Below are 17,469 nucleotides of genomic sequence, written 5' to 3'. Positions count from 1 at the left end.
ATACATAATTTGAATTTTATAAAATTGTTTATCGCCTAGTAATTATAGCTTATAGCGAGCACTCTGCCGTCAGCCTAATAGATGAACAGACGATTAAATATAAGAACATTAGTATTTATATACATATATTTACGTACTTGTTTTCATTTAGTTTTCGTTGTAAAGCCTGATTTCTTACTGCTTCGGGATTGACTGCCCCAGTATCTTCATACATGTATATGGTTATGTACAAATGATAAAATAAGAAATTTATGGTCTTTCTTTCTAATTGCTCACAAATCGCTTATTACATCTACCATTAAATATCGTTCGATGATCTTCTAAGATTAAATTTAGTATACACACACTTCCTTAAAGCATTTAACTATAAAAGCCAGATGAACTAACGGCAATGATTTTAGTTGATCGTAGAAGCTTTCGCGGAACTAATAATAATTAATAATCATGATGCAGTTCATAGTTTTAATCGCAGCAATTTTGCTGCTTGTAGCCAGTTTATATTTACATCAAAAGCAAAGATCCTTTCGTCAAATAACATCCAAAATGCCTACACTTTATGGAATACCTTTTATTGGCATTGCTTATGAATTTATTAATTTAAGTAGTAAGTGTTGTGTCTACATTGTGAATTTGCTGTTTCTGTGTAATTTGGCTAATACTTATGAAGTGATATTACAGAATTTTATGAAAGAGTAAGCATCGGTTTTGATGAGTTACAATGCTTAACTGGCTGCATTTGGGTAGCGACTACACCGGTGATAGTCACTGTCGATCCTGAAATTATTAAAAACGTGACATCCTCTCCAGATTTTTTGAATAAGTCAAGGGATTTGTATTCACATTTTCATAATGGTATTTTGAACGGAATAATCGTGAGTCCAGGTGAAGAAAATATTATTAATGCTATATATGTACATACATATGTATGTATGTAACATTGTGCGATAGTTAAATTTACGGAAAAAGTAGTATACATACTTAAGTATTAATCTATCTCGCGAACATGTTATCTAAATCTTACATCTTACATCTATAGACGTTTGCGCTTAAACTTTATCGTCAAACTTTAAATACACCTCTGAAATTGCTGCGCATAAAATTTGTCCTACTAAATTTCAATACGCATTATACTCAGATGTAACTGAAATATGTGTCTATGTTTCACTTCAACACTAATTCTATATTTCACCTCTAAAAATGGTGTGTATCCATCGCAATCGATTCACCTATATGTTATACATTATGGCCACCAGAGGTTTGTGTCTCCGATTTTAGGTACACCCTGTTCTGTAGCTAGTTATTTAACCACTGCCGCTAGATGGGTCTCCTAAGCATTATCAAAGCGAGGATAAGCTTTTTTTTTACGCGCAAACGTAAACTTATACGCTTGTAAAAAAAACGGCTAATATTATAAATGCGAAAGTATGGATGTTTAGATGTTTGTGTATCCAGACGTTTGTCTTTGTGACTCAATCACGCAAGAACGGTTGGACGGATTTGGATGAAATTTGGCACACATATAGCCAATAGTCTAGAAGGATCTACTGGCTATATGCTTTTGAAAAGGGGGGAGGTCCCCGCCTCCTAGGAACAGTTATAATTTAGTTATTATATTTTTTCGATTTTGTGATTGAATCACGCCAGAACGCCTACACGGATTTTGATGTAATTTGGAACACAGACAATAGTCTACTGGCGAAATTTTTTGGAACATGGAAAGGGGGAGGTCCTACGACCCCTTCGAATAATTACTTTTTAATAATTTTTACACATAACTTTACGTATGCTGACCTTCACCAATATTACAAAGTCAATGGGTCAAATAAGTCGAGGGCTTACAAAGTGAGCATTTACACCCTCATCCCCCACCCCTGGTGCAAAATCTATAAATTGTTATAACTCTGCCCTCCTTGAGTTGTTTTTATTAGCACGCTTTCATTTCATCAGATTATTTCTGGATGGTTTTCGGGATCCCGTCGGGGTCATCTCGGGACATTTTCGGGACTATTTCGGGATCATTTGGAGACTGTTCCAGAATCATTTCTGGATGGTTTTCGGGATCTGTATTGGATCCCGTTAGGGTAATTTCGGTACTTTTTCTGGACTCTTTCGGTATCATTTGCGGATGCTTCAGCGATCAATTCTGCATGGTTTTCGCGATCCGTCAGGGACTTCGTCGGGGTCATTTCGCGACTTTTTAGGGACTATTTCGGGATCATTTGAGGACACTTCCGAACATTTCTGGATGGTTTTCGGCATCACGTCGGGGTAATTTCGGGATTATTTAGGGTCCCTTTCGGATTCATTTCTGGATGGTTTTTGAGTTCCGTCCGGGATCCCGTCAGGATCATTTCAGGACGTTTTCGGGATTATTGGCGGACCCGTCCAGTGTTATTTCTGGATGTTTTCGGCGTCCGTTCGGGATCCCGTCAGCGTCATTTCCTGACTTTTACGGGACTAATACGGGATCAATTGGGGACCCTTCCGGCATCATTTCTGTATGCTTTTCGGGGTCCGTCTCGTATCCCGTCAGGGTCGTTTCAGGACTTTTTCGGGACTATTACGGGATCAATTCGGCACCCTTCCGGGATCATTTCTGGATGGTTTTCGGGATCCATCCGGGATCCCGTCGGGGTAAAGTTGGAACTTTTTCTCGACTCTCTCGGGATCATTTGCGGCCCTTTCAGAGATCAATTCTGGATGGCTTTCGGGATCCGCTGGGATCCCGTCGCGGTCATTTCGGGACCCTTCCGGGATCATTTGTGGATGGATACACAGGCTTACACCAATGGCCTTGAGCGAGTAATGCAGTATTCCCTCAGATATGGGAATTTCCCTGCTGTTTATTTTAAAATAAAGATATAACAAAACCATAAACATAAACACACAAGTGACATTGTACTAAAAAGCGTTATTACAAAAAAAGGGCAGGGTTGTTAACGAAATTTTCCAACTATTACTGGAAATAACCTATTACCTGCATCTACGCACGTTTAAAAAATCTTTTATATAAAAGGAGGCGATTTAACCGATTTAGTCCGTTTTTACTGAAAATATTTCCTGATAAACACCAAATTTTTCGTCGAGTTATGGCTCCAGAAACGTTTCTTGTTATAATGGCACAAAATACGATTGGTACAAAACTATTTTTCGCTAAGATTTAACTTATTATTTTTGCCTACGACCCTTTTTAAAGTAATTTATATAAAAGTGGGCGTGGTCCTTAACCAATCTTATCCATTTTTACTAAAAATATTTCCTGCTATAATTTTGTTACGATATGTAAATTTTTCTTCGAGTTATGGCTCCCGAAACATTGAAAATTGCTTAGACAAAAAAGGGCGGTGCCACACCCTTTTTAAAAATTTTAGTGTTTTCCAATTTAAAATTATAACTCAATTTATAAAGTAAAATTTTATTGAAACAAAGCTCTTTTTCGCTAAGATATAGCTTATTATTTTCGTCTACGACCCTTTTAAAAATATTTTATATAAACGTGAGCGTGGTCTTTAACCGATCGCGTCCATTTTTTCTAGAAATATTTCCTGTTCTAGGGAAAATTTGTGTACTCAATTTTATTACGTACCCTTAATTTTTCTTCGAGTTATGGCTCCCGAAATATAGAAAATTGCTTAGTCATAAAAGAAACGGTGCCACGCCCATTTTTTTAAGTTTGAATTTTTTCCTATTTATTGATATAAATCCACTTGGGAAATGAAATAACATTGATATAACGCTCTTTTTTGAAAAGATATAGCTTATTTTATTCGTGGTACTCTTTCTAAATCATTTATATTAAAGTGGGCGTTGTCATTAACCGATTTCGTTAATTTTTCTTCAAAGCATTTCTTATAGTAAAGACAAACTCTCTGGCGAATTTTGTTACGATAGGTTTAAACGATTTTTGATTTATGATTAATAATATTTGTAAAATTGATTTTATCACAAGTGGGCGGTGCCACGCCCATTTATAATATTTTTTCAATTTTTTATCAAGAGTTTCAATATCAGTTCACACGTCAAATTTCAATAGGTGTATTCTTTACTAAATAATCAGGTTTTTTGTGCTTTCCAAAATGTTATATACATATATATAAAAAGTTGGCGTGGTTATCATCCGATTTCGTTCATTTTCAATACCAATCTATTCTGGGTCCAGGTAACCTTGTGTACCAAATTTGGTGAAGATATCTCAATATTTACTAAAGATATCGTGTTAACTGACAGACGGGCAGACGGACAGACGGAAGGACGGACGGGCGAACATGACTCAATCAAATTTTTTTTTCGATACTGATTATTTTGATATATGGAAGTCTATATCTATCTCGATTCCTTTATACCTGTACAATCAACCGTTATCCAATCAAAGTCCAGCTGGGTATAAAAATGCTAACAGTTCGCTTGTACTTTGATTTTCATTAGAATGGAAATACATATTTATATAAGTTTTGTACAACGGTTTTGTCTACTTATACCGCTCGTGTTCTACATTTAATTTTTATACCCAGCGTGCTTTGCACACAGAGTATATTAACTTTGATTGGATAACGGTTGGTTGTACAGGAATAAAGGAATCGGGATAGATATAGATTTCCATATATCAAAATCATCAGTATCGAAAAAAAAAATTGATTGAGCCATGTCCGTCCGTCCGTCTGTCCGTCCGTCCGTCTTCCCGTTAACACGATAACTTGAGTAACTATTGAGATATCTTCACCAAATTTTGTATAGGAGCTTATCTGGACACAAAATAGGTTGGTATTGAAAATGAGCGAAATCGGATGATAACCACGCCCACTTTTTATATATACATATAAAATTTTGGAAAACACAAAATACCTGATTATTTAGTAAATAATACACCTAGAATGTTGAAATTTGACATTTGGACTGATATTGAGACTCTTGATAAAAATTTGAAAACAAATTTTAAAATGGGCATGGCACCGCCCGCTTGTGATAAAATCAATTTTACAAATATCATTAATCATAAATCAAAAATCTTTAAACCCATCGTAAAAAAATTCGGCAGAGTTTGCCTTTACTCGTGGACGAATAAAATAAGCTATATTTTTGCAAAAAAGCTTTATATCAATGGTATTTCATTTCCCAAGTGGATTTATAACAACAAATAGGAAAAACTTAAAATTTAGAAAAATGGGCGTGGCACCGCCACTTTTATGACTAAGGAATTTTCAATGTTTCGGGAAAAATTAACATATCGTAATGAAATTGTGTACACATATTTTCCTTATAGCAGAAAATATTTCTAGTAAAAATGGACGGTATCGGTTAAAGACCACGCCCACTTTTATATAAAAGATTTTTAAAAGGGTCGGAGACTAGAATAATAAGCTATAACTTAGCAAAAAGTAGTTTTGAATCAATGATATTTCACTTATCAAGTTTTGATGTAAGATGGAATGGGGAGACATTTTTTTTTTAAACGGGCGGTGCCACGTGTTATGTAGAAAAGTAATTAATCTGGAATGAAATGTACAACTGAAGCTCACGCTGAGTATATAATGTTCGGTTACACCCAAACTGAGACACCTTTACTTGTTTCTTCTGAATTTGTTTTTGTTGGTTACCCTATTTACAAAAGTTTTGCTTCCCTGCAAATATCGTTGGATCATGTGGTCCAGTGGAGTACTTACCATTATACTCCACTGTAATGCAGCAATGGACCAACTCATGTTTCTACACGAACATATTGTAAGCCGATCATTGCTAGTTTTTAACGATTGTAATCACTAACCTGTAAAAATCGTTGGATCATGTGGTCCACTGGAGTACTTACCATCAACTCATGTTTCTACACGAACATATTGTAAGCCGATCATTGCTCGTTTTTAACGATTGTAATCACTACACGATGTTTATTGGACTGTGGGTACTCCATGGATTACTCTGATGTAATGCGGAGCTGCAGTATATAGTCCAGTCCTAGGACATCGCAATGTTAATTGGACCATATTTATACTCAGTTGAGCAGAGCTCACAGAGTATATTAAGTTTGATTGGATAACGGTTGGTTGTACATATATAAAGGAATCGAGATAGATATAGACTTCCATATATCAAAATAATCAGGATCGAAAAAAAATTTGATTGAGCCATGTCCGTCCGTCCGTCCGTCCGTCCGTTAACACGATAACTTGAGTAAATTTTGAGGTATCTTGATGAAATTTAGTATGTAGGTTCCTGAGCACTCATCTCAGATCGCTATTTAAAATGAACGATATCGGACTATAACCACGCCCACTTTTTCGATATCTAAAATTTCGAAAAACCGAAAAAGTGCGATAATTCATTACCAAAGACAGATAAAGCGACGAAACTTGGTAGATGAGTTGAATTTATGACGCAGAATAGAAAACTAGTAAAATTTTGGACAATGGGCGTGGCACCGCCCACTTTTAAAAGAAGGTAATTTAGAAGTTTTGCAAGCTGTAATTTGTCAGTCGTTGAAGATATCATGATGAAATTTGGCAGGGACGTTACTCCTATTACTATATGTACGCCTAATAAAAGTTAGCAAAATCGGAGAAGGACCACGCCCACTTTAAAAAAAAAATTTTTTAAGTAAAATTTTAACAAAAAATTTAATATCTTCAGAGTATATAAGTAAATTATATCAACATTCAACTCCAGTAATGATATGGTGCAACAAAATACAAAAATAAAAGAAAATTTCAAAATGGGCGTGGCTCCGCCCTTTTTCTTTTAATTTGTCTAGAATACTTTTAACGCCATAAGTCGAACAAAAATTAACCAATCCTTTTGAAATTTGGTAGGGGCATAGATTTTATGATGTTAACTGTTTTCTGTGAAAACGGGCGAAATCGGTTGATGCCATGCCCAGTTTTTATACACAGTCGTTCGTCTGTCCTTCCGCATGGCCGTTAACACGATAACTTGAGCAAAAAAAAATTGACATATCTTTAATGAACTTAGTTCACGTACTTACTTGAACTCACTTTATCTTAGTATTAAAAATGAACGAAATCCGACAATGACCACGCCCACTTTTTCGATATCGAAAATTACGAAAAATTAAAAAAAATGCCATAATTCTATACCAAATACGAAAAAAGGGATGAAACATGGTGAGGTAATTGGATTGGTTTATTGACGCGAAATATAACTTTAGAAAAAACTTTATAAAATGGTTGTGACACCTACCATATTAAGTAGAAGAAAATGAAAAAGTTCTGCAGGGCGAAATAAAAAACCCTTAAAATCGTGGCAGGTATTACATATATAAATAAATTAGCGGTATCCAACAGATGATATTCTGGGTCACTCTGGTCCACATTTTGGTCGATATCTGGAAAACGCCTTCACATATACAACTACCACCACTCCCTTTTAAAACTCTCATTAATACCCTTAATTTGATACCCATATCGTACAAACACATTCTAGAGTCACCCCTGGTCCACCTTTATGGCGATATCTCGAAAAGGTGAACACCTGTAGAACGAAGGGCCACTCCCTTTTAAAAATACACATTAACACCTTTCATTTGATACCCATATCGTACAAACAAAGTCTAGAGTCACCCTGGTCCACCTTTATGGCGATATCTCGAAAAGGCGAACACCTATAGAACGAAGGCCCACTCCCTTTTAAAAAATACTCATTAACACCTTTCACTTCATACCGATATCGTACAAACAAAGTCTAGAGTCACCCCTGGTCCACCTTTATGGCGATATCTCGAAAATGCGAACACCTATAGAACTAAGGCCCCCTCCCTTTTAAAATACTCATTAACACCTTTCGTTTCATACCCATATTGCACAAACGAATTCTAGAGTCACCCCTGGTCTACCTTTATGGCGGTATCTCGAAACGGCGTCCACCTATGGAACTAAGGATTACTCCCTTTTAAAATACTCATTAACACCTTTCTTTTGATACCCATATTGTACAAACAAATTCTAGGGTCACCCCTGCTCCACCTTTATGGCGATATCTCGAAACTGCGTCCACCTATGGAACTAAGGATTACTCCCTTTTAAAATACTCATTAACACCTTTCTTTTGGTACCCATATTGTACAAACAAATTCTAGGTTCACCCCTGGTCCACCTTTATGGCGAAATCTCGAAAATGCGACCACCTATACAACAACCACCACTCCCTTTTAAAACCCTAATTAATACCTTTAATTTGATACCCATATCATACAAACACATTCTAGAGTCACCCCTGGTCCACCTTTATGGCGATATTTCGAAACGGCGTCCACCTATAGAACTAAGGCCCATTCCCTTTTGAAATACTCATTAACACCTTTCGTTTGATGCCCATATTGTACAAAGAAATTCTAGGGTCACCCCTGGTCCACCTTTATGGCGATATCTCGAAACGGCGTCCACCTATGGAACTAAGGATTACTCCCTTTTAAAATACTCATTAACACCTTTCTTTTGATACCCATATTGTACAAACAAATTCTAGGGTCACCCCTGGTCCACCTTTATGGCGATATCTCGAAACGGCGTCCACCTATGGAACTAAGGATTACTCCCTTTTAAAATACTCATTAACACCTTTCTTTTGATACCCATATTGTACAAACAAATTCTAGGGTCACCCCTGGTCCACCTTTATGGCGATATCTCGAAAAGTCGACCACCTATACAACAACCACCACTCCCTTTTAAAACCCTCATTAATACGTTTAATTTGATACCCATATCGTACAAACACATGCTAGAGTCACCCCTGGTCCACCTTTACGGCGATATTTCGAAACGGCGTCCACCTATAGAACTAAGGCCCACTCCCTTTTAAAATACTCATTAACACCATTCGTTTGATACCCATATTGTACAAACAAATTCTAGAGTCAACCCTGATCCACCATTATGGCGATATCCCTAAATGGCGTCCACCTATAGAACTAAGGCCCACTCCCTCATAAAATACTCTTTAATGTCTTTCATTTGATACACATGTCATACAAACACATTCCGCGGTTTCCCTCGGTTCATTTTCCTACATGGTTATTTTCCCTTATGTTGTCACCATAGCTCTCAACTGAGTATGTAATGTTCGGTTACACCCGAACTTAACCTTCCTTACTTGTTTTTGTATGAATTGTTGTTAATTTTGGAGCACTCGGTTGGTCCATAGCGAGTACTCCATATATGCATGCATGGAGTACTCGCAATTTTTGCAGGGTTTAATCAAAAATCGTTCAATTGGCCGTTAATCAAGCACGTTGGATAGATTCAAGTTTTAACTAACATAATGCACATTGTTATCTTCGAATTATTTTTAGATAACACGAACTTAATCTGCTAGAGCCAAATATAGTTGTACCATTATGACAGCGTAGGAATGGTAGGAAACGTTTCTGAAGACACTCTTTCACACATTTTTCTGCCTTGATGTTTCCCACCGTAAAGAACGGCGTGGATGTATGCCCTCATTCACAAATACTTTTTAAACTTAGAACCTTTCTGCCAAACTTTTTTATCTGGATGTTTATTTCAGAATCAGGAACATCCTCTCCAGACTGCTAGGAGTAAAACTGGATCCCTGTGAGCCAACTTCTTGTAACTAAAAAATGTACAATATTTTTTACGTAGCTCATCGTTCGTATTCATTTTTCTCGTTGTTGAAGGCATTACTTCAGAAGCTAATATCTTTTTAAAAATGGCTGAAACACCCATGGCGGAACGATACAAGGTGGCAGCATGGTGACATGCCTACAAACATAAATAAACATTCCATTCCTACTTTGTTTTTGTAAATTCGATGGACAAATTTCAAAATCGTACTGCGCCGGAATCAAATCAAATAAAAAAGTTTATAATCAGCTGTCCTATGCTGCCACATTGTATCGTTCCGCCATGGAAACACCAATTCAAAAAAAAATTATTCAGAGTAGTAGAAAAAACTTATTGGAAATTCTAAATCTGCAGAATTGTACCAGTAAAATCAAGTAAAATGTAACACCTCACAGGTAAATCCAATTTTTTCTGTTTATTGGGTCAAATCTTAAAAGATGGAGCCGCTAGCAAAAAACAAATTTCTTCCATTTTCGAAGTAAGCCTACAAGTTATAGGTATGTGCTTTCGAAGCTCGGATTTGTTTCAAAATGTAACATTGCGGGCGCGCCTGCCTGCTTTTGTTTGAATGGTCCCTCTATATATATCGAAGATCTGTATTTTGACTTGTTACCGAACCTGTTATATGAGGGTAAAAAACAAAAAAACAATGTACATATACCAATCATAAGGGAAAACGAGGGCATACCACGTCCATGCAGAAATTAAAGTAAATATATTACGAAGGGTACAACTTCGAATTCGAAATCGTTTACCATATTATGTAGGTTTACTTAGAAAATGAAGAAATCACTTTTTTTCTTATGCTTTGGCCCAATACCCATCCAGGTGCTTTGCAGTGTAGTTTCTAGCTATAACAATTCCGAGCAAATAAAAAATATTTATTCGGAACTACTGGTGTGGTGGTAGCGTTCACGCCGGCCAAAGCAACATCAAAATTTTAGAAACAAGTTTTTTTCAATTAGAAGTTTTTTTCAATTTCTAAGCGGGGTCACCCCTCGGCAGTTATTTGGCAAGCACTCCGAGTGTATTTCTGCCATGAAAAGTTTCTGAAAACTCATCTGCTTTGCAGATGCCGTTCGGAGGCGGCATAAAAGACGTAGGTCCAGTCTCGCTAATTTGTAGCAGAAATTAAGAGGGGCACGACGCAATTCGGCCTAAAATATCTTCGGAAGTTATTCGCACCTTACATTTATTTATTTATAAAATTCAACTTGGTGAGCACTAACGTAGAACTGCATCAATTCGTACCTATTTTAGCTCAATACACAGAAAATGCTTTAGCTGTCACATCTAAACCAGTCCAATCCAAAGTAGAAAAAATTTGATTAAGTCACCCCATGTTCAGTGACAAATTTCTACCTTTTTACTTGGGCATTGCACAGGTGACACTGCTCGCTGAAGAATTAGCAAACCTGTTGTCAATTGTCTACAAATGTAGTGTTTAGCGAATCTAAAGAACCCAAACTCCCTTCCTTATATCTTTTGAACTTACGTGTGTATATCCAAAATATGTAAGTAGTACTGTAGTTACAAAAAAAATCTGATAAACATTTCGAAAATGGTAAATCGTATTATAGCAACATGAGAGATTTATGTATATGTTTTTAGCGGGTGCACAAAAATAATTAATACGCTCCCATATATTTAATACTCCTATATTGCTAATAGAAAATGCTCGCAATGTGTTTTGAATTCAAAATCGAAACAAGGCAGCCTATAAAATTTTTGTGATTGCAACAGCCATTTTGAATTCATACAAGTGAAAAATCTTTCTAATCCTCCATTGCCATACCTACCTGTCAAATAATAGCTGAGAGGGAGAAAGGCTATCGCGAATGGCCAGAGAATGGAAGAAAGACCTGTTTTTTTTGCAAGCGGTTATTAAATTGAAGTGCCATTAATTGCCCATTTGTGTTTCAAATCAGCTTTGCTTTTAAATGTGTATACAGAAAATCAAACTACATATTAAAATTCATTTCTAAAGTCTAGTTAATGGATTAAATGTGAGCAACGAGGTAAGCAAACATTTTAAAATATGTAAATAATGCAATATACCGGTCGTCTACAAAAATGTTTGAAAAACACAATTTAGCAAATAATTTAAGTAATCGAACAGCGATTGAACAGGTGATCGAGGCTGTTTAGTATTGTGAACGTTTTTATCAAACATTCGCCACTTCTATGAATTCACAATGGTAGCAGCATAAGTGTGGCAAGAAAAAATTTAAATTTAGGTACATTCTGGGCATCTACGAACGGTTTATGTCTAAATCCTAGAAAGCCGCTAGCTACAAATGGCTTAGACAATATTATGTTTGAAGATTCTGTTATAGAATATGTTAACACGGCAAGAAATCTTGGCATAGTTTTTAACAAAACATTGACCTGGAAAGACCATATCTTTAGTACCGTAGGAAAAATTTACGGTATGCTCTGTACACCGTGGTTGACGCAGTATTTCTCTCCGCTACATATTCGACTACTTTTATCCAAAGCGTTTTCCAACTGTGACGCTGTGAGTAAAGAGAAGCTTAATGTTGCCTGCAATAACATTGCTAGATACGTTTACGGGCTGAATAGACTTGATGACGTTTCCTCTTATTCTGCAAAGTTGCTAGACATTTCTTTTGACAACCTTTTAAAGGTTAGAACACTTATTACCTTACATAAGATTATCTACACGAAGGAGCCTTATTACCTATATCGAAAGCTTCAATTTCTTCATTCTACGAGGAAAATGGTTCTTGCACATGTTAAACACCGTATGATAACCTCTGAACGACAATTCTTCGTTACTTCGATCCGTCTTCGGAATTCCCTTCCAGCCAGAATAAGACAAATAAGTAATGCACTGCATTTCAAAAAAGAATTAATCTTGTTTTATCATTGACTCACCCTCTCCTTCTTCAACTGACTCTCTTTACTGATCTTCTATCCGTTTTTCCTGCCACCTCCTATCTTCTCTAAGGATAGAACCTAATAAGTATTAATGTAATACCATTGCAAAATCCCCGTTATTCTTATTTCTGTTCTGCGTCCCTATTATTGTAATCATTATGTCTTAGTTTACAAATTATCTTCTTTGAATTTTCGCTTTTGTTCTCTGTCACTGTTCTGACTAGCACTATAAAATAATTTTGCCAAATTGTTGTGTTAGGAAAAATTTAATAAAATACAAATACATTCGATTGTTGAATACAAAAACAAAAACGTTTAAACAGCAATATATCGGCACTCTGATGTTTGGGAATGTACCTAGCCTTTTGTAGCAATATAGGAGTATTACATAAATACATATATGGATACGGCGTAATGTTCAAATGTACAATGAATTTTGAGATATTTTATAAGATTATTAGAATTTGTTCGCACGGTGTAATATTTGTTAATATAACTTTTTATATACATACAGTTTTTGTTATTAACTTTTTTATTTCCAAAATTCAGTGAAAAAATGGAGAGCCGATCGAAAAATTATCAGCCCATTTCTCAGCCATAGCAATATTATGAGTTTCTTCCCCTTATTCAATGGAAATGCTAAAAGGGTCAAACAAAAGTTAACAAATGTCGTTGGCTGCGGTGAGCAAAATGTTTTAGATATCCTGAAAGCTTTTGGATTACAGTTGAGTATTTGTAAGTATTTATTCAAATATTTATTTATATAAAAAAGTATGCATTTGCGTGATCCACATACATATGTACAGTCATGGCCGAGACCAGGCATGCTTAACCAACGAACCGATATCATTTCGTTACGATAATTAACGTTAATAAACGAAACAAAGTCATTTCGTTTCGTTTATTAACGTTAAGAATGTCAAATTAACGAATTGACTTTGTTTCATGTTCTGCCATATCAAAACGAAATCAAATCGTTTATGTTGATTATTAATTTCAAACTATGCTGGCAATGCTATATTATCCATTTTGATGGCGTAGTCATTAAAGGTGAAAGCATTAGCCAAGCTGATTGCAACTTTTCTCATGAATTTTGACAGTACGAACATTTCTCAGAGTATTTTTGACATTACCACCAACGAATTACACAAACAAATTGCATGGAGTTTGTGTGTATGTCCGCTTGCTGTTACCGCCTTACTCTTCACCATGTCTATAGCATTGCTAGCACAATTCAAACATAAAGTATCACGTTTTTGTTAACGTTTTTAACGTTATCGAAAGCTTTTCGTTATGGTTAAAAACGAGATACAATTTATCTTGATAATTTCTTTATCGCTAATATTTCGAAGTGTTTCAACGGAAACGGTGGACATTTTTTGATAAACGATTAGCTTAACGTTAAGGTGCATCCCTGGGCGAGACACAATGAAGGTTTTCATAGAGACGCGTTCAACGCAATCTTATGCATTCCAGTAGCATCGCCACAATCACGCAAGATGTAGCGTTTGTAAATATGAAGGAACTTCGGACTTGGCAATTGAAGTTTATTTCGCATACAAAATTTTGCGAATCACTGTCATAAACATTCTCACTATACAATAAATATACTTTCTAACATATTTGGTATCCCATTCATATGTTAAATTACACTTTTTAACTGTGAAAAATGTTAGAAAAGTTACCAACGACTGGGAAAAATAATGTCACTTGGAAAGTGTGAAAGCACCCTTATCGAAAGCAAATGTCCAATTCTTCTCCTTATGCTTTGCTTGCAACAAAAGTTGGAAGCTGGCAATTGCTTGTTTTTAAGCACAAGAGTAAAATTATATACGATTCACAGATTCATGTTACTATCCGCATTTAATGTAGTTTTTCATTACAAATTATAATATTCAGTCAAAACTTCTTGCATTATCCCATAGACATGAGAAACATATATACATATGATACATAGCTTCAGTCAAATCTTCAGAACACAAATCAAATTTAAATTTCAGTTCAATCTTTGTCCACTTTTTTCTTACCTAGTCCATACTTCTGTGAACTAGCAATTTGTTTTAGAAGTTTAACATTCATAGGGTCTGACAAATGTCGAAAAAAAATGATGGCGTCATGTTTTCCACATCGACACGATTCCTTTCGTCCGTTCATTGTGAATTTAGCAGACATCGAAAATATCTATTAACAATTTAAAAGGTTTTGAAAATAGCATGAAAGCTAAGCTAAATATTCAGATATTCGTTGCAAACTAAAATTCAAATACAAAAAAAAATTTTTTTGTCTCACTATTGTTTTGAAAAACTTGAACAACTCAAACGAAAATAATATTATAAAAAATTTGTCTGAGAAAAACATTTGAAGCGTATATAAGCTGATTAGAGAAGTTTTCCAATATAACGAAGAAGAAAAAAAGTTGCAATTTAAAATGCGCAAAAGTAAATTGGGGGGCGAACATTTGACAAATTTTAAACGCCACATTATAACGAAGAACGGAAGATTTCTAGACAGTTTCAGAGCTAATTTCGAAAATAGCGAACCACCAAAAAAGAAAATTAAAATTTCATACTCTATACAACCAGAGTCCTTTAAGAATTCGTTAATAAAAATTTTAACAAAAGATGGGCGGCCGCAATTTGTATGATAATGCCATTCTATAAAGCGCAATTTTATTATGGCTGACACGGAGGTAGTGCACTAAATTTTCAGATCCCATTAAAGTGAAAGTGTAAAATAATTCCACAGTTAGTGCACTGCATGTGGAAACATTTGAAATGCTAACATTTGCTTGTGCAGAACAACGTTGAATGCGTGCAATAGGGCCGTTCCGCCAATAGACATTACGACCAGATGGAATTCCACTTACCTTATGGCAAAAAAGGTATTGGAATTGAGGGATTTTGTGGATGCAGAAGAAACATTGCCAATTATAATTGACTGCGACTGGATTCATGAATATGTATTGGCATTGGAACCATTTTTCGTTTCTACCAAAAAACTACAGGAAGAACAATTAGGTACCTCTTTGTGATCTTTTTTAAAATATGGATGGAGCTAAAGCTAAATTTAAGAGAACGGGAGCAAAGCAGTATGCAACATAATTTATAAAACGCTCTATTAAACAGAGAAAGTTTGTTCCTTAGCAACTTCATATTGCTTAGCGCTATTTATTTACATCCTCTTTTAAATTTATTACTATCCGAACCGCAAAAATCATTAGTTCAGGCAAATTTAAAAGCTACTGTCAAACAAATTTCCATTCTCAAGCAGGTAATACTTACAGGATGCAAAATTTTAATAAAGAATATTATACTCAGTTGTACTTTCTCCCGGTTTTGCCGAGACGCACAGCTGATTGTATTATGTTCAGTTTCACTATCTGCGATTTCTTTATTTAAAATAAATCCTGTTTCTTCTCTAGAGCAATCAACGTCTCATAAAACAATAGAGAACAATTACACCAGAACCGCTCTGATGACCAGGAGCTCAATATCGCTCACCAAAGCTCGAAACTCAGTACCTTTTTGAGTGAGATGGCTCAAAATATAGTAGCTGTAGTTCGTCATCATACATTTTCCGAACTTACTAATATATTTTCTGAAATTGACAATTTTTAAGGCCTTCATTCACGCTTGCCGGTATATGAAGACATTTTTACTTATTATCAAAATATTCGCCTTACATCTCCTGAGCTGTTTGAATTAGCCTTAGTCATTCTTGGTGTTCCTGCTAGTCAAGTATCAGTAGAAAGATCATTTTCTTCTTTGAATTTAATTTTGGATGAAAGGAGGTAAAACTTAAGCGATGAAATGCTCGAAAAACTATTACTTGTAAAGCTTAACTCATAAGCTCTTGTTCACTTTATTATGTTCAAAAATAAAATTTTTGTGTTGCTGAAAGGCAAAAAAAAGTTTAAAAATCACCTTTTTTTGTTGATTGGGGTTTTTTGTTTTACATTTTATGGTTTTTTTCATTGAAAAACAAACAAAAAAATAATATTTGTTAACAATTATTTCCAATCTCTGGAATTTAGTAATGAAAACACTCGCTCCCAGTTAGCGTTATGAGCTGGAATGGAAAAAAGAATTGAACGATTTTCAAAATCTCAGTAAAACAAGCAACACATTTCTCGTCTTACTTCGAATTAGTAAAATCTGGGGCATTTCGGAAATATCCGGGACGGCGGGACATTTCATCAACATGTGTCCGGGATATGTCCCGGATTTTCGGGACGCGCGGTCACCCTTCATACTACTCCAGACAAATTAGACGAAAAACCAACCAACTTTGTCAAAGGGTTTCTCATCATAAGCGTCTTTATAGTTATTTTTGTAAGTGGTATAGTTCCTAGTGAAAGAATAAAGGTGAAGTCACTTACATAACCTCACTTAATCAGCAAATCTATAACCAATATTTACGTCTATTAGAAAAATACTTCACTTAGGTCGGTCCCGGTTTATATCCAGGAAAGATAAGAAAGTAAACGGACCAAATTCTTGAATAACGTCGAATACCCTCAAAACACACACACAATGCCATCAAAATCAGTGGATTTCCATCACAGAAGTACAGAAGAGATGTAAATATATATAATTATATCTTAATTTTTTATTCATTCCTGACCGTGACGACCTACTGTGCGCCGGACGTATGTATGCTTGAGTTAAAGTATGATTTGTATAGTAGCCGGTGATTTATAAACAAACCTACTGCTACCCTGCAAAAATCGTTGGATCATGTGGTCCACTGGAGTACTTACCATTATACTCCACTGTAATGCAGCAATGGACCAAGTCATATTTCTACACGAACATATTGTAAACCGATCATTGCTCGTTTTTAACGATTGTAATCACGACACGATGTTTATTGGACTGTGGGTACTCCATGGATTACTCTGATGTAATGCGGAGCTGGAGTATATGGTCCAGCCCTAGGACATCGCAATGTTAATTGGACCATATTTTTTGTATTAATT

The 17,469-nt window shown here is 35.5% G+C and overlaps 1 protein-coding gene across 1 annotated transcript in view; it reads left to right on the top strand.

Annotated features, from left to right (window-relative positions):
* The first annotated feature begins 382 nt into the window (after window positions 1-382).
* LOC137236728 (probable cytochrome P450 313a4) overlaps window positions 383-17,469 on the top strand; it is a 50,470-nt gene continuing 33,383 nt past the window's right edge. Inside the window, exons 1-3 of the mRNA XM_067759697.1 lie at window positions 383-604; window positions 679-882; window positions 13,041-13,226. Of these exons, the coding sequence (XP_067615798.1) occupies window positions 445-604; window positions 679-882; window positions 13,041-13,226 (550 nt within the window). The 5' untranslated portion in view covers window positions 383-444. The remainder of the gene's footprint in view (window positions 605-678; window positions 883-13,040; window positions 13,227-17,469) is intronic.

The sequence above is a fragment of the Eurosta solidaginis genome, chromosome 1 (genome assembly GCF_040869045.1).
Source record: "Eurosta solidaginis isolate ZX-2024a chromosome 1, ASM4086904v1, whole genome shotgun sequence".
NCBI classification, from domain to species: Eukaryota; Metazoa; Arthropoda; class Insecta; order Diptera; family Tephritidae; genus Eurosta; species Eurosta solidaginis.
This window is presented reverse-complemented; position numbering and strand designations above follow the sequence as displayed.